Here is a 19,159-nt window from a genome sequence, read left to right as displayed (position 1 = left end):
CAAAGAAAAAAGGGAAAAATCAAACCCAAGCTCTCCTTTTTAAGTCAACAACTTTTACATCCACTCACAGAACCCTCTTAAAATTAAACCCCAGCAATGAAGGATGAAAGGCATATGAAGAGTTTATGCTTCTCATCAGTCTAAATTCAGACACAAACTGTTCAGTGGCCAACACTGTGAACCAAACGGAACCTTGTTATAAAATTGTCTGGATTGTCTTAATTTCCAATGTTCTTTTTGCCAACAGCACGTTTATTTGTAAGTCCACACAAAAAACCATCTTCAATCTCAGCTAGTGGTCAACAGGCACCAAAAACTGGGTGTCATTTACCTCCTCTCTCTGGAAATGAAAATAGAAGCTTAGTTATCAAGTACTAAATTGTGTAAATTTTCTAAATTCGTCCCAGTAAGAGGCTGAGGGCAGGGCAAACAGCATCCAGAGAGGGAGATCATCATCAGGAGAAAGGACCCTTGTGAATCAGTGCTGGGACTGGAAAGGAAGAAGCTGCAAAAGCACTGTGCAACCACTTGCTGAAAATGCTCCAAGTGAGCCCATTGCCCTTTCATGCGGTGAGGATTCGTGCTCCACAAGGCAACATGCTTTCTACTGATTTGTTTCCACATACTTCAAACATTTATTCCTCTAAAACGTCAAATGGAGTAAAAGTCACATTCATCCCAAGTGGTGAATCATCTTTGCATTAGACATTCATGTTTGAGTCATTTGCCCACTCCAGGGGGATCATTCTTTATTGCTAAATATTCCCACTACTTGCTTCCTGTAATGGGAAAGAAGCATTCAGTGAATGGACAAAGTATTTACTGTGAGCTACATGGGAGTCTCCCCTGAAAGCCCAAACTCAGCTAACACTGACACTTCTTTCATCTAAGTTCCTGCCTATATACAAACATAGGGTGAAAACATTTCTAGAGTAGAAAGTTCGAGCACAGCTGCTGTCTTGAGACTTAAATCTTTGCTTGTATGCCAATGTGCCAACAGGTATTTTAAGCATACTCTGGACACTTGAGGCCAACATTTAACAGCAAGGATGGAAAGTCATTGCATTTAATGTGATTTTGAGACTGTTTTAATCTTGCTGCTGGAACAAAGCCTGTGACTATCTATTCTACTGACAGGGCTTCTCTGCTCTGAAGAATTTCACAGGCAAAGATGGCTGTGACTCACTAGATCAGAGTCTGTCTGAAATAATTGAATCAGTTTAAAAACTTACTCATCAAATGCTTCCTATAATTAATTTCATTAATTTACATTTGTAGAGATTCGTAATGTGAATATTAGGGTTGGTACAAATGAAGAGTGAATGGAAACGTGTATCTGTAAGAACCAGAAGAAACAGCAAAGCAGAGAGGTAAAAGAATGTCTAACAGAAAATAAAGAACATGTTTTCAGGACACCATTCATGTTCTAGGTCAAGGACAGAGCACAGAGGACTTGTCAGGAGATGACCATGCACTCTGACACCAGGAGAATATCAACATCAAGGTTGTGGCATATCACCCATACCATCACTGTGCCTGTTAGCTGACCAAGAAAATAGGTTATAGGCATAGTCTTATACTCCGGAGAAGGACAAATGTATAAAGAACTGATGACTCCTAAAGGGTATAAAAGATCTGTCCATAAACCAGCTTGCCATTTCCAGTCAAGAAGAACCAGAAGGGCAGGATAAGGACTTGCTAGCTGTTATGCCTTTTCCCATGCTGCACACAAGTGACACTCACCAAGACCACAGAGGCACACACATCTGGGTGCTTGTGAGAGGATGGGTGTGAGTGGCAGTGAATGAGATTGATGAGAGGGGGTTGTGAGTAGAAAAAAATCAGCTTTCTTAGAGATTTTAGAAGATTTTAGAAGAGGCTGGGAGCACCTCTCCTATGAAGGCAGGCTCAGAGAGTTGGGGTTGTTCAGCCTGAAAAAGAAAAGGCTCCAGGGTGACTTTATAGTGGCCTTCCAGTAACTGAAGAAGCCTACAGGAAAGATGGGGAGGGGCTTTTTACAAGGGCATGTAGTGGCAGGACAAGGGGTAATGGCTTTAAACTGGAAGAGGGTAGGTTTAGGTTAGACAATAGGAAGAAATTTCTCATTATGAGGGTGGTGACACACTGCAACAGCTTGCCGAGACAACTTACGAATTCCTCATCCCTGGTAGTGTTTAAAACCAGACTGGAAAGGGCTTGGAGCAACCTGGTCTAGTGGGAGATGTCCCTGCCCATGGCAGGGCAGTTGGAACTGGATGATCTTTAAGGTCCCTCCCTCACATTGAATTTTGTTACACAAAATGTCCTAAATATTAAATGGTATAAAATAAATCTTGAAAAAAAGTAACAATATGCCATGTTTCCATCATCCTATGCAAAAAGAAGAAAACTTGTGTTTCAGTTTTCTCACTGAGTACATTTTTGTAGTCCACCTTAAATATGAAAAGAGAATCCTTTAGTGAAATATTCATACTGGCATCATTAGCTATGTCTAGCTACATTAGCTCATCTAGCATCTAGCTACATACAGCAGCATCTGTTTACACTTTTGCAGGTGTTTGTTTTGACATATCTATTAAAACATGTATGACTAAGTGGTACTCCACATAACACCTATACAATTCCAGGGCAATTCCACTAGTTGCTGACTGCAGTAGACTAAAAATACATGACTACTATGCTCTTGTGTATTGCTTCCTGTGGTTCTTGTTAGTTTTTCTTCTCAAGGGATTTGTATACAAAATTTTAGAGAGAGTACATTCTGTATAAAAGCTAAAAAAAATGGCACCGACAGCTTGCTACTGCATTATGAAATACCAGCCTTCAGTGATGCAAAAGTCATGTACACAAATGGTGTAAAAGTCACAATGTTTAGGTAAAAATGAAGTTAAAGAAAGGTAAAGGGACCAAAATGCAACATTTTAATCATATGGGTATTCATGGTGTTACTGTGTGTGACTGTCCCTCAGGGAATGCAACACCATTGTAAGCCCTGGAACAAAACCTCCTTTGCACTCCAGAGGAATGAATCCCTACAGAGATAACGGTGGAGGAGCAGAGAGGGCAGGAGGCTGCTCCAGTTGCTCAATCATGATATGTCTCAACCATGCTTATTCATCATTGCAAAACAATTGTTTAAGTGAAACTTGCCTAAAAAAGGAGAAGCTGTGATGGTGGGCTTTGGGAGCTTCACCAACACCAACCCTCCCCTGCTGGCCAGACAAATACAGGATTGGTGGTTTTCTGTCTAACTCTTCTTCTCTTGTTCCCTCTCTTTTCCTTCCTAAAATTATTAAGTAGCACAAGGCCTACTGTGATTTTTCCCAGGTCACACATCTTGAATATATATGTATTGGGACTTGTTATAATCAAAGCATCAGTCTTTATGACCAGGCAGCCTGCACATTTATAATAAGTGAAGTATCAGTCTTTATGAGTTATTGCTTCTATAGCTTTAATTAAAGCTAATGCCCAAATACAGACCTTGAGTGACATTTAATTGTAATGAGGCGATTTATGAATCAGTTACCTTCCTCTTCTATCCATAAGGCAGGACATAAGAGTTACATACTGATTTAGTAGATATGTTAGTGCATGTATATGTCTAGTACAGAAAGCTGAAAAAAGTCTCACGTTATCTGCAGTACAGAGAAAAAATTGTATGTTTAGGACATTTTTTGAGTTCCTAGCAAAATTCACCTATCCTAACTTCAGGTGTCTCAGTCTTACATGGTCACCTTATAAACTCTTTATTTTCAATGAAGAAACACAGACACTTGCAGGAGGGGAGTTGTCCAGCCTGTCATGAATGAACCACTCTTGATTTATATTTCTTTGCCCTGCCCACAAAGGCTACCTACAGTGACACACTGAGAAGTAAACGTGCAACTTTTGCAAGGATGGAGTCATAAGGCTTCCTCTGCCCTTATAAAATCAATCATCCCTCACTACACATTGAAATACTACTCCAAGGCTTTCTTTAGTTTTGTTCTTAATGAACACGTGCACCCTAAACATCCCAGCACAGTCCATCCTCAGCAAAAAGATAATAGAATATTTTTGCAATAACCATATTTTTAAGTATTTTTTCATGACTTTGTTGTTTTCTTCTTCCATAACTCTTCTAAAATTGGCATAAAAAAAACCCTCTTCTACTTTTCTTTTAAGATCTCACAAAGCAAAACATAAATCAAATCTTTGCTTGTGCTAAATACTAGCAAAACCCTCTCCTGCCTTCCCCTGCCATATCTTTACTTATTCTGGAAAGAAAATACTCCTTAAAAGAAATAAAAAATACTTTTTGAAACAAAAAAAAGTATATTAGGAAAATAACTACTTTACCTATTATAACATGCATGCCAAGTCGTGCCAAATGCTTCACAGTTTCGTACCCAATTCCTTTAGCACCTCCAGTCACTATAGCAACCTTTCCATTTTGTGTAGGGAAAACTGTATGAAGAAAAAGAAATAATGTAAGGTTAGCTCATCAAAGTAACATGATTAAGAAGTTAAGATGTATTTTAAAGAGACGTATGCTTAATAGACCACATAAGCTGAGCTAATAAACAACCTCAGAAGCAACTCTGAGATTCCAGCTCTCAACAGAAACACAAGTTATAGAGCATCTGCCATTATCTACTGCACTAGACTGGAGCTGACCACATAAAAAGAGAAACAACTTCAGAAAGTTTCTCATGTCTAGTTGCATACACTTTGTCATCCCACAGTAATCTGCCCTTTACAATTTTCACCTTAATTTTGTTACAGAGCAAGGTGACAGCTGTTACAAGTCAGCTCAGAGGTGGTTTACTTCACATGCAAAGGGGAAAAAAATTCAAAGGGCAGCATGATATGCTACAAACTTTTTGAATGATGAAGGACAGGCCTCTACCAGTAACATGGGGAAACAGCAAATAGCTCAGTCCAACACAACACTTCTAAAGGGCAGGAGCTGGTCAGCCTAATTTACCTGCACAACTGAGCAACCCCTTGTTGAAAGTCGCAGGGTCCTGGCTCCCAGAGGAAGGAGGGAGAAATTTTTTGCACAAAAAAACCCACCTGCTTTTCCCACCCACCTCAGAAACCAGCACCCCTGACACCTGTGGCCAACCCCCATCACCTCTGCCCCCACAAGAGCTTCTCAACCCAGGGCAACATGCAGCCCAGCAGGCAGGGCACAGTCTCAAAACCACCACTGCCAGGCGATGCTTAGACCCACCATCCACACCTCCTCTGTCCCCAGGCAGCCCTTTGACCACCAAAAAGTGGCTGGGATGTCTGCTTTGGGGTAGCAGCCACCCTGACTGCCAGTTCTCACACCAGCCATGGGGTGCCAAGAGCATCCCTCCAAGATGGAGGGAGCCCTCCCACCAAAGGAGAGCAAAGATGGTTTAGTTTAACTGCTTGGGGGAGAGGGCATGGAATATAGATCAAATAGCAAATGGGATTTTTAAAATTATTTATTTCTATGAGGTGGCAAATCTTTCATATGAAGCAACTTGTGGTCTTCAGGAGGCTGAGATGAATTTCTGGTTTTCAGAAGAAGCTGCTAGGTATTTGGACAGGGAAAAAGGCACTGAGTATTTTGTTTTGCTGTGGTGCAGTGTCTATAGGCAATGTTATAGATAGCAAAGTAAAAAAAATGCCAACTTTCATCTATCAAAGCACTTTGTATTTTCATTTGTAGGTTTTTAGGGTATTGTTTTGTTGTACAACACAAGCTCACATTTTATATGGTTATGAAGCACAAGACTCATGCTGATACCAGCAGCTTTCTTCTCAGCAACTTCAAAAAGGACTCAGATTTCACCTGCTTTGAAATACATAGTTCTTTCCAGCACGATTCAATATGAATTTAAGTTCTCTTCAGGTAACAATGTGATTCTTTCCATCCACACAGAGTGAGAATTGATTGCAAGTATTTAAAAGTTAATTATTATTACACTGGTATCTATACATGCAGGTGTTGAGCTAAATAAAACATTGTCAAGAAGGCTAAAGGACTTCATTTAGTTATAAGCAGTCCTGCAATTTTCACCGAAAATATTTCTCTTAATAAACTCTCAATGATACATTCACATATTTTTCAATAGTTAAGCCTAGAAATTAAAGCTACACCAGTCGATAAATACTTGAGTAAATTGTTCACTATGGATAGTATTTTTCATTGTGCATTACTTTATTAGACTTGGCCTTCGTGGTCTTTTCTGTCAGCAATGTGGGGGAAAAAAAAAAAAAAAGCACTTTTGCATTTTTTGAAAATGCAGAGAGGAAAGAAAGATTTTAAAGAGGAAGAAAAATGAATGTTCTTTGAATGTGCTTAGTGTGAAACAAATTGTCACCTCCATGTGAATAGCCCTTGTGTCTCAGTGTGACCGGATATGCCTGAATTTGGCAAGGATATATAATCTCAAGTCCTTTCATCCCTGGAGTGAAAAATCACTGCCTGCATTCATAAAAAGAGGGACCAGTATGTGCTCACCATTCAGTGTTTTAGACTACACGAGAACAAGAACACATTGCTTTGTACCAAGGGTGTACTAAGAGGCAACAGGTCCCTCAATGAGGAACGGGGCAAAAGTCTTTGCAAGAGGGCAGGCAAATCTGAATCAAATGGCTTTTCAAGCTTGTTTGCTCAAAAATGTAAGACTATGAAAAATGGACTCTGGCAAAGCAAATGTCTCTTGGCTCAGTTGAGTCCATGCAGCAAGAGCCATTCTGAGGCCTCTCCTGAGGGGCACAAGAGCTTTAAATCCTGAGAGGGAGCACTGGTATTGCCTCGGTGCTAAAGCAGAAAGATAGGCCATGACAGATATATGTGTAAATTTTGCATGTGGCAGATGCATATCTACTTGTAAAAAAAAATCCTGTGAGCTCAATCAAATCCATAAAGTAATTTTCTTTTAAAGTTTTGTTCATGCAGTCATAATCTACATTGAAAATTCTGCTGACACATGAGAGAACAAGTTGCAAAAATGTGAGGTTTGCTTTCTTCCCAGAGCTCTCTCTCCTCATTTATCTTTTGTTCCATTTCACCTGTGTGTTTGGACACAGAATTCGGAGAAAAAAAAAATAAAAAATATTTCCATTTTTATTTCACTATAGCTGAAAAAAATACTCTGACACCAAGAAAAGGAATTTCCTCAAGAGAAATTGCTTTTCTTTGGGCCTAAGTGCCTTCTCCTCTTCTACCTTCTCCTCCTCTCACCACCTTGCCAACCTGACATTTGGATTTTGCATACTGTATACAGGTGCTCTCATTTCCCTTACTGCACCATTGTATCTACCTATTGAATAAGAAGTGATATTCTAGTACAAAATTGTTTCATTTAGAAGAAAACAAATAAAAGAAAATGAGAAGTGCAGACTGGGTAAGTGGCAATAGCATGAAGGAAAAATGGGAAGTCAGGAGAGCAAAATGATAGAAGGTATCACTGTGATGAAATGGTGCTCAGCAGAGGGCAATGAAAGAAAATGCCTGGTCGTCTCCAGTCCATGAAAGCTGCAAAGAAAAGGAGTTTTTGGTCTCAGTGGCCACCCAAGTCAGGTATATTATCAGCCTGCAATGAAGAGCATGACAGCTGGAAAGAATGCACTGCAGAAATATATTCAGTGAGATCCTATATAACAGAAAGCTTTAAAACAGGCCTGGTTGTAGCAGCTAGCTTGAAGGACCTAAGCACCCACGGAGGGAGGTGTGAGGGCTGAGGACACAGGGATAAATGGCCAGTACACATTTTATTTACAACTACAGCATATATCTCCCACAGAGCATGGTTTTGAGTAGACACAACACTGCATGCCACATCTCAGTATGGGGCTCACTTCATTCAAAACAGGAAACACAAAGAGAAAAACTGAAAACATATTTGGGAGGGGGGAGGGGCATAAGAATAAATAATCCCCTAGTTAATTCTAAAATTTTACTTCTATTAATCTTAAATTAATTTTAATCTGCAGAAAAGGTGTACTGTTTCCATCAAGACAAATATTTTAATGTAAAATGAATCTCCATGAAAATGAGACACTACTGGTTCTTAAATAAAGAAAATTGGTTGAAATCAAATCTAAGGTTGTGTGTGCAAGGCAGCAGCAACAGCAGCAAAAAGCAGTTTATCAGTGCCCTGTTCCCAGTACAACTCCACTTCTAGGTAGAGTTTCATAGGATCATAGAATTGTTTCGGTTGGAGGGGACCTTAAAGATCATTTTGTTCCAACCTCCCTGCATGGGAAAGGATACCTCCCACTAAACCAGGTTGTTCCAAGCCCTGTCCAACCTGGCCATGAGGACTTCCAGGCATGAGGAAACCACAGCTCTTCCACACTGTTCTTGTGTCTCACCTCAAAGTGAGGAATTTCCTCCTACTGTCTAACTCAAATCTACCCTCTTTCAGTTTAAAGCCATTATCCCTTGTCCTATCACTACACACCCTTGCAATCAGTCTCTCCCCATCTTTCCTTCAGGTACTGTAAGGCTGCTATAATGTCTCCCGGGATCTTTCTCTTCTCCAGGTTGAACAACCCTAACCCTCTCACCCTGCCTTCATAGTGGAGGAGCTCCGGCCCTCTGATCATCTTTGCTCCAAGGGGGAGTTAGCAAACCAGCCACCTTTTCGGCGGGAAGCCATGAGGAAACCCAACATCAAACTTTCAAAGCAGACCCGGGCTCAGCCTGGTTTTCCAGCAAACACTGCTTTGTTTTGTGCAAGAGGCCGGAGGCTGGGAGCCCTCCAGGCAGGAGGCAGTGGAGACCCACCAGCTTTGCTATCCCTGGGGAGGTTCCCTCAGGTGCATCTTGCACCTCATTTAAAACACCCTATCTCTCTCTCTGCCTCTGCTCCTGGTAAGTAGGTAGATACTTATCTGAATTACAGAGGCGTAATGCCAGTGATCTCACCGTGGGTCATGAGAACCGTACAGCCCTGGTGCTAATGAAATCCCCTGACCAAGCAGGAGCTGTTGATGTCCCTTTGTGTTGGAAGAAACCAGCCTGCCATCCTGAAGTGCTGCTTTATCACGCCAGAGTCTGAGAAAGGCTTCTCCCAGGCTGCAGGCTTTGCCTGCATCCCAGCCACTTTGGAAGAAATAAGCCTGTCTGCTTTGCAAATGGATTAAGCTAAAGCAGAAAAAGAAGGCAGATTTATTCTGTAATAAATATCTCCAGACACGAAGGTATTTGAAAATAATTATTGTCCTTTTAAATATACTTCTCCGTAATCTGATCTATGTACACACACATCCTCACACACAGTCTGTGCTACAGAGAATCTAAGGCAATTCTGTAATTTTTTAAGAACCCTAATTTTCCAGGGACTCTTAAATAATGCTCTTAAGATGTCTCTGCAACTGTCAAGACCACAGAGAAATAAACCAGACTGCAGACCTGCATCAGTGACCAGTACCAATCAATGACCAGCCCTTCCTAGCAAAATCTGAACTCTGAAGTAGAGATGAGGGTAACTGAAGTAGTCAAATCAAAACAGTGGCACTAAACCATTTTTTTACAGAAATGTAATGTGGACATTTGGAGAATGTGCAGAAATGTGACCACAGACAATGCAAACCTCAGAAGGAAGAGCTCAGAAGAGATCCCCTTTAACAACTGCTTGCTCTGATATTCTGTAATCTTTAAACAAGCACAGCCTGTTTGAGGGGAAAGTAAAAAAAGTGTTCAAGGTTTATTAAAAGCAAATTGTATGAAATTTTTACAAAGTTCCATCTCCTACTTTATGAATCTAGCATGTGTATTGTGGGAGATTATGAGTCATGTGGACATTAAAATACAGTATCTTTGTATTAATCTCTTCATTAAATCCTCACTTTTAAGACATTGAAGGCCAAAGGCAGAATTTAGCTTGTTTAAATCAGTCTCCATCCCTTATCTGGCAAGAAAGACGAGCAGTGCTGAAGGCATCTGAAGAGCTGGTCAGAGGAGTCACCCTAGAGGCACCATGCTAGGACCTTCCTACACCTCCTGAACTGAGCACTTGGCACAGGGATTCCTGTGGCATTTGTGCTGAAAAGACCCCTCCAGACAAATCCAAACAGTTATTTTTTTCCCTTCCTCCTAAAACTGAATAATTTACATGCAAATACTGTGCCTGAAGGTAACTGGCAGTACCACAGATGGAAAAAAAAAAAAAAAAAGAAAAGAAAAAAAAAGAAGTTACAATGAATATTTAGTTTGATGACAGAATAACAAGTGCCAAGTTTTGAGCTGTTCCTGTATTGCAGCCCGGAGTGAGTGAGGAAAAGAGGGCAAACTATGATTGTCAGTCCTCACCTAATGCCACAGGACACAGCACAGTCGGGTTTTTCTAGTTGGCTGAGAAATTCGTACAGCTCAATCTACCACCAGGTTATTGAGCAGTTTTCCTGATCCCAAAATACTCTGACTCTTTCCTCTCAATTTAGATGGTGGCAGTGCTGAGATTACAGCCATTAAGCCCCCATTCAAAACAGATGTAGAAAAATAATTCCTTTGCTAGTCTGAGATCAATCGGTAGACCGCTGGGGGAATCCAAGCAGTTTTCAGCAAGAAACTTCTGTTTCAGCCTTACAGTCATTTCTCCATAAACTTCTGCCTTGGTAGAAAATTAGAAAAAAGGTCCAGACTCAAAAAGTCATTCCAGGATTATCCTATCAGGAGACAACTTCAGATACTCAAGCCCTGAGGAATAAGCCAGACAATCTTTCTTTTCTTGTATGACACCAGATTTCACGAGCAGAAAAGTTGTAGGTCCTAAGCTTGTCCTAAACCTGTGCAGATGATATTTCAGATGCAAATGGACTTTCCAAATTTGCACACCAAAATCTCTTCTGCCTCTGCTGCTTCCTGTCCTTTTCCTAAGGAACATCAATATGCAATCAAGATTGAAGGCTTTTAAGGCTGCAAACCAGGTAGGTGGCAACCAGCCGGACTAGTCCTTCTGTGAAAAGGTATCCTGCTGGTTTCAGCAGTTGGAAGCCATCAGACCTTCTGCTCATGGAAAACTGTCATGCACACATGTAGATCCACTGGCAGATGACCAACATGTCCAGTGTACCTCAGATCAATTGGCACATTGTGTAAGGATGATTTATTTGCCCAGGAAGATCACCTGCTTCCAAACACAACTGGAATTTTGCCCCAGCTAGGTGACAAGCCTCCTAGCTTTTGTCTTTAATTCTGCAGAGGAAGTGAAAGTCAGGAATCACGAGGAAACAGAGGTACCAGAGACAGGTTGGCCCTGGAGTTACTCATGGGAAGAGAAAGGTGTTGAAGAACCAGAACAGCAGGAGAAACCAAACCATGGAAATGCGTCCCTTCCCTACAAACGCACAGGATCTCAAGGTGCTATTAATGGAACAGCAGCAGCCAGATGGCTGTAAGAATTTCAGCAGCCAGGGGTAGACCTAATTTAAGAAGCCTCCCACACAGCGACCAGTAGGCAAGACAAACTGTTAACAACCACTAGCAAAGCCACAGCAAAAACCATGACATCCGTAAGACCAAGTTTCTCATTTAGCCATTGCATGAGGCACCACACAGCTCCTAAAATGCTGCGTGCCAAAGAACTCACACACAACAGTTCACACTAGAACTTCATAAAAGCTGGAAAGCCCTAACAGCTCTGTCCCTTGTATTTCATGCTGGGACACTGAACATGAGAACACTCATGCAGCCCTGTGCTCCATGAAGAGGACATTTCCACACTGCAGCAGAGCTCCCATGCTCCGGCAGCACAGGCAATCACAGCACCACAGAATCATTGGAGTTGGAAGTGACCTCTAGAGATCCAGTCCTTGGACCAGCAGCAGCCTGGGAACCAAAGAGTGCTGCAACACAGGCCAAGGTGACAGGTATCCAGCAAGCCTGGACAAATGGCCAAAGTACAGCAAGGCAGAAAATGACACAAAAGCAGGAGAGTTGGCAGCTATGCTGACTACATAAGCAGTGTGTGTACCCAGCTAAGGAGCCTATGTGTATCCTCATACCTTCCCAACCTCATCAACATGGGAACAAGTGATATCTCTTCAGAGTTAGAAGCAAATATCTGCTGAGCCAGACTAATGACATTTTTTTACCTGCCAATGAAAACAACTGAAAAACAAAACCCAAATTTGACCCTGTTGTAAGTTTAGAGCATTTGCTTAGGCTTTTGACAAGGATGCCAGCTTGCTTATAAGGGAAAAATGGTAATAGTTACAAGATGACAGGCCTCCACAGAAGCCAGAGATACAAGTTTCCAAAATCAATTCCAGGACTTGTCCCCAGATAACTCATTCAGCTCATGGGAAAGCTGAACTACAAAGGATTAATAAACAGAATAGCTCCTCCTCCCTCTTACTTTTCATCTCATGAACACACTAGGAGCCTTCAGAAGCATTAGATAGCAACAAGTATTATTAAAGTTCAATATCACAAGACTGGAGCACCTGTATCCACAGCAAGACCTAACTGTAGTAGAAGAAATTCACATACTAGAAAAGATGCAAGATAAACTGTCACAGTAGTAAATAGAAAGAAACCAGCATTACAGTACTGAAAGAAGTATTTTTTTTTGTTAAAGAAAAATAAGATACTCTAAGTAAGGCAACTTTTTTCAGAGCAACAGTTTTGGGCATTCAAAAATCCGAGCTTGTGATAAGAGATCTCTCTAGCAACATTGGGAAGGGGGATGGAAAGCTGCACTAAAATTTTCATTTGCATGCCACACCTATCTGCATTTCTTCTAGTGATTCTTGGAAAGACAGGATAAATGCAGATAAAGGGAGAATTCTCCCTTACTTCCAGGTATTTACCTGAGACAGGTCTCTAAGCAATTTAATATACCTGAATCATAAAACTCTGCATAAGAGTATTGTCCTCAAGACAGAAATAAAAAGGTCCAGCAAGGAGACTTGCAAAGACACTTTGGACTGCTGCTATGTATGGAGACAAATTAAACATGGTTTGGAGAAGGGACACTTGCACATGTATTATCCTTGCTTTCTAGAGAATATGACTGGAGTGTTTGCAAGTTTTTGCAAAGTCCTGCCTGCTTAAGAGAGCCAAGGGAAGCTGCATTTTCACACATCTTTCAACTGCAGCATGAGTGCTTTTGGTTTATTTGTCAAATAGGATCCTCAGTAATATCGATCCTGGAGTTTGTGATGATGCTTGACTTGGCAGAAGGGCTGCACAAAGCAAGAGATAATTGCAATTTTCAAAAACAATATAGATGGCAATTTTCCAAACAGATTTATGCATTCTTTACTCTGACTGCGAAGTACCTCTTCCTCCAATAAATCCTACTCAGACATTCTGCATTGGGCTCATTGACCTTGCCAACAAAGCTGCATGTTGCTCCCCCAAGAAGGAAGAGGCTGAGAATGGAGAAAATTAAAGACAATGGTTAATCTGGGAAGTTTTCTTGCCATTTCTGGATTTACTTTCTCTAAAAGAATGGGAAACAAAGCTGCATTAAAAATGGTTTGATTAAGCATATATCTGAGCTTTTTACAATACAAGTTCAGGCTGATTTTGACAGAGTGATATCAGGAAATTTGATCCCAACAAACACAGAGCTGCCCTAAGGTAAAAGAAACCCAAAGTAGAGGGAGGGTGCAGTTCCCCAGTCCTAAATCTCACTTCTGGCCATGTTTGCTGTTTTCAGGTACTTTGTTCCTTTAGCCAAAAGTCATATAAAGATAAGAGATTTGAATCTAATTTTTGCAAGCGCCAGATAGATGGATTGAGCACATCATTATACAAATCAAGACACTTGGGAAATACCACAGTGCACTATTAAAATCTGCTAAAAATTCATCAGGAATCCAGGTTTGCCCATAATCTGGAAGTTCCTAAACAAATGAGTAGGAATAAGAGAGCATTCGATCCCTGGAAGAGGATGGAGGGGAGAAACAGAAAAAGACAGAAAGGGAGGAAGGGAAGGGAAGGGAAGGGAAGGGAAGAGGGAAGAAAGAGGAAGGAAAGAGAGAGAGAGAGCAAGAGATGGAAGGAGGGAAGGAGGGAAGGAGGGAAGGAAGGAAGGAAGGAAGGAAGGAAGGAAGGAAGGAAGGAAGGAAGGAAGGAAGGAAGGAAGGAAGGAAGGAAGGAAGGAAGGAAGGAAGGAAGGAAGGAAGGAAGGAAGGAAGGAAGGAAGGAAGGAAGGAAGGAAGGGAAGGAAGGAAGGAAGGAAGGAAGGAAGGAAGGAAGGAAGGAAGGAAGGAAGGGAAAGACATCAAGCAACATCACACAGTCATCTTTATCTTAAGCGTCCTTGGGACAGTTTTTTTGCAGGAGAAACTCGAGTCTGGAGGAACAAGAATATTTCAGATATTTGGCACCAGGCTTCTCACTGGGGTTACACAGCAAATTTTGCTGCACTCTGCAACCATTTTGTTTTGGGGACAGATGCCAGCTGGGGACTCAGATTGGGCCATGAAAAACCACCATCACTTGCAAGAGAAGAGAGGGCTTTGCTGCCATACAGCCAGCTATAGGAGAGGTGTGTAGGACACCCTGGGGCTCTGACAGGGGCAGTGGCTGAAGAGCACAGCACCAATTCTGCTCAGCCAAGGCGACTGATGTGTGAGCAGCCCTGGCTTCCCTCAGAAGAGGCACTCTGCAAAAACCTAACACAGACCTTTGTGAAGTTAGAGCAAAGCTGTTGTTGCAATAATGTGAAGAAATCACAGTAATTCTTTACAAGATACTGGATAGCCACACCCTGCATGTGGAAGACAAATGCTGAAAGCACCAGGAAAAGAACTCAACACTAGCTCCAAGACAGTACTCATCCCCACATATGCATATATTTAATGGGCCCATTTACCCATATAATTTCTTACATGGGAAAATTGTATCACAAGAATAGAAAAGGTCATATTTCCATTTGCCGTGTATTCTCTGCTCTGCTTATCTTTCATTCCTTTTATATATTTACCTACTAAATGTTACTCTGGCTTTCACTCCAGTCACACTAAAGATAGGGAAGTTACATACAGGTGTCTCCTCAAATCAAGAAAAAACATCTGGTTATCTTTTGAACAGATTTACTGATACTTACTCCCATACTCCCTCCCTCTGGGCAAAAATAACTGTGCAATACCTCAGGCAATGTCATTCTATGTAAAACTTCCAAATGCTCTTCAAGTCATGTCATCTTGTGATTATGGTTTTTTCCTGTTGTGAAGTAAGAGATGAAAAAGAGGAGCTCATCCCAGGAGTTTTAAATAGGGGAAATGGAAATAACCCTGCATAGTCTAGTACCTACAGAATGACTTTTCCCATCCTGCAAAAGTTAGAAACATTAAAAATATTTACTTTTCATTGTATATAGGGAACAGAAGACTGTCCAGGCTCCAGGATTTTATAAACAGCTAAAAAATAGATGCAAGTCCATTTCAGAATGGTTTACATCCCTCAAGATGTAAGAAACCATCTCAGTTCCTTGCTCTCAGTCATACCCTGAGTATACAAAAGCCTTCCCAGCTTAACTCCCAATCTAACAACAGAAAGTTTCAGTTTCACCAGTCATTTGCCATTTAAAGACACTTTTTTTTTTCCTCTCCTACAGAAGTCCCCTCTAAAAGACATATATCTCCATTAGACGCTCAGAAATCCAGTGATCAATTTGTAAAAAGCCATAAAAATAAAATAAAGCTAAATTTAAGTAATGCCAGAAAATGCCTCCTCTTGGAAAGACTGAATCCCAGATATCTCAAAAAAACTTGAGAAACAGTTGTCTGAGTGACTTAAGGCAAAGAATTCCTAGGATTTTAAAATTTCACATCTAATTGTGAGGAATTTAGGTTATCATTTTGACCTAAAAATGCAAAGGTGATGATAGTGAGTTTGAAGCTAGAGAAGAGAAAGGGCAAGAGTAACATGTCTGTTAGTACATTACAAACTGAATACATCTCACAAGTGGCAGCAATGCAGAAGCTTCATTTCAGAGACTAAATATTGGGCTTGCTGTTTTACTACAAAGACACTTCAGGAACAAAACCAACAGCTGCTACTCCTGATTTAATCCCAAATAATGTAGAAATCAGTCTGAGCAGCTAAGCCCCCAAACTTTCCATGGTAGAAAGGGTCTGTCATAAACTTTCAAGTCTGGAGAATGTTTACAGTATCCCAAGCTCAGCAAATGCTGAAACTCAGATATTAATCAGCACTTTCACAGGAAGAAACCAAAGCAAAAAGTGATCTCCTTACTTACAGTCAAACTGGAAAGATTGACCTACTTATTTATGGTCAAACTGGAAATTCAAACCAAAAGCAAAATATTGCTACTGGCTTTTTAGCATAGTACTGGAACTAAAAAGCCAACAGAAAGCAGTTTATACTTCACTCTGTGATCTATACTTTTAAAAAGACCACTTTTTAATTATTAAAAAATTAATACAGTATTGACAATATTAACATATTCCTATAGACTATAGGCTAGTGTATCACAATTCCCAATATCGTAAGTACAGCTTCTACTTTTACTGTTTGTAAGTCCCAACACCTCTTATTCTGACCACATGCTATTAAAAGATGGAATTAATCATTCCATCCCTTCTTGCTCAGCGCACAGATGGGGAGATACAGCTGAGCAACTGGTACATCAGAAAAGTCAATTCTTTAAATATCCCCTTACTATATTAGATTCTGGAGGGGGAGGGGAAGGTGAGAAGTTGCAAGATCATTAAGGGTAGTTTAAACGGCATCTCTCCTCTTCCCAGAGACAAGGAATGTAATTTCCATATCCCAATCAAGCTTAAGAGCATCCAGCTGAAGGTCACATTCAGATCTGCCTCTTGCAGCCAACAAAATGTTCTGCTGCCACTTAAAAAGCCCCCTTTGCTTCCCATGACTTCAGCATGACAGTATTTCCATCAAATGTAAATAAGTAAGTAGAAGTCACAAGTTGCTGTACAGAACTTAAAAGGTAATTGAAAGTTTCTGAAGTACTTCACTTTAGAAATCTGTGCAATCACTCATGACCTGAAGTGCTTGTTATCATATACAAAGATCCAGTAATTAGAATCAGGAAGAGAGGTACACGGTGATTAGAGATTATTGGAAAAAATCTATCTAACAGGAAGTGTAGAACATAAACCAATCAGTACTTAAAGCTACCCTGAAATACCTGCGATTAATTCAAATACCAAATGTTAAAAAGCACATTTCCATATTATTAAAATCTTCAGAAATGACTAATGATCATAAGCCATTAGAGCATTGGCTGTAATGTCAGATAAGCTTCAGGTTTAAAAAAAAAAAAAAAAAAAAAAAAAAAAAAGATGGAAAATAACATCAACATGCTTCCTCTCCCTCTCTACACTACTTATGCATCCTTCAAACCAGCCCCTCACTAATACACTTATTTCTTTGGCTAGCTGGCACCTCCTGAAGAGTCCAGACAGTGACAAGGGCTGTCCACATATTATCACTTGCATGGGTGCCCATTTGCCTCTCAGTGTAGGCACCTGAAGCAGCAGCTTCAAGGAGAGCAAGGCTCACTTTGCTTGCATGGGTGAAGAACATGTTAAAGGCTCCAGACTTGTGGGGCATCCCCCTGAGCGAGGGTATGCCCGAGATCGCTGCCCAGGGCTCTGAGCTTCTCACCCCTCTGCTGTCACATGCCACCTCCTGGGGCCACCACCCAGCCTCCAGAAGCATAAACTCATGATGGAAGACAGCTTTGTGGGATTTTTAGGTTTTTTGGTTTTAAGGAGAGTTCTTACGGGAGTTTTACTGAAGCCTCCAGAGACTGGGTGGAGCTATTTTGTGTACACAAAACTGCTTAAAAATCAGCTCTAACTTGGGATAAGTTAGAGTACATGTTTTGTTTTCAAGACAACTACAACATTTGCTTTCTGAAGGCGGAATTTTACTATTTTTCTCCTCTTTGATAACAGGAGCAGGTTAGGGTTTTCAAACGGAATATGAAAGTCTGAGTACAGAAAGGTCTTCACTGTACTATAAATCATTTCCTAATTTTCTCACAACAGTCCCTTGCTAGGAAAATATTGATTTCTTTTCCAGACTTCTCTTCTGTAACACGTGCTGAAGTGATCAGATACTCACATTTATTTCAATTTGCACCTTTCTTGTTCCACACAAAATATGCACCAAAGTTTTCACAAGGAAGTTAGATGCTTTGCAATATAGCCAGCAAATTGTTTTGAAAGATTTTTATTTTTTAAAATAAATAGTTTTATTCCTTGGTAAAAACTTAGTTTTGAATTAAATTGTATAGGCCATTGATCTAGTTAAGGTCACAGAACTCAGGGAAATAGTTACCTTAAAAAGCAGCTACAGTGCATTCTCTAGAACTGCTCTTCATCAAAAAGTTGTCAAAGATTTTTAATATGCAGAGTTACCACACAAATGAAAAGTTCTCAAAGCATACCTCCATATATGAGGCCATCATTCCACAGTGTCATTATCTGCTATTAATATTTCAATTAGAGACTATCACATGCTGCTCTGAAGAAATGCAACTGTTCACAAAATGAAACCCATTATTGATAATGCTCTAGGGCATGACACAAATGGCCTATTTTTATTTCTACATTTAATTACCTCCTATAAATAGCTTTCAAATTTTTAAAGGTAAAAGCTCAGTTCATATTGAAACAAGTGTATTTTTTGACCCATTATCTCCCAACCAACCTGCTTCCAAGAAGGGAGACAAAGCCTGCAGAGACCACACCAGCCCCTCTGCACAACCTCATCCCCAACACCTGTTTGAAAAGGCTGATAAGTCAAAGACTGTTTTTTCTATTTGAGCAAAAAGACACTTTGTCAACTATGACAGGTCTTATAGTCCCATTTTTGCCACACCAAGCTCATAATCAGTAATCAGCTTCCAGTGCAGCTGACATACCAGGACCCACCTCTCAAAGGACAGACCTTGCCAAGCTGACAGATGGCAGCTTCCTATCTACAGCTCTCATATTATAACTCACATTAAGTAGACAAAAGTTACACCTGTTTTATTTCTGTCTAATGCTAAATAATTAAAATAATTTGAATTAATTTTGGTGGGGCTTTTTGGAGGGGCTTATTTTGTTTTGGTTTTTGGGGGGGTTTTTTGGTTTGTTTGTTTAGGGGTTTTTTGTTGTTTTGTAAAGGCATTAGGTGATTTAAAAAATTTAAAGGGGAAAGACCTTGAGGAATAGAAGCTGAAGAGCTTGCACT

At 40.5% G+C, this 19,159-nt stretch overlaps 1 protein-coding gene across 2 annotated transcripts in view; it reads right to left on the bottom strand.

Annotated features, from left to right (window-relative positions):
• The window catches only part of DHRSX (dehydrogenase/reductase X-linked), a 169,004-nt gene that overhangs the window by 127,098 nt on the left and 22,747 nt on the right, over positions 1 to 19,159 (bottom strand). For both annotated transcript variants that reach the window (XM_030446439.1, XM_030446450.1), the window contains one exon: positions 4,342 to 4,449. In XM_030446439.1, the coding sequence (XP_030302299.1) occupies positions 4,342 to 4,449 (108 nt within the window). The remainder of the gene's footprint in view (positions 1 to 4,341; positions 4,450 to 19,159) is intronic.

Source organism: Calypte anna, chromosome 1 (assembly GCF_003957555.1).
Source record: "Calypte anna isolate BGI_N300 chromosome 1, bCalAnn1_v1.p, whole genome shotgun sequence".
Classification (NCBI taxonomy): Eukaryota; Metazoa; Chordata; class Aves; order Apodiformes; family Trochilidae; genus Calypte; species Calypte anna.
Note: the sequence above shows the minus strand (reverse complement) of the source record. Positions and strands in the feature narration are given on the sequence as shown.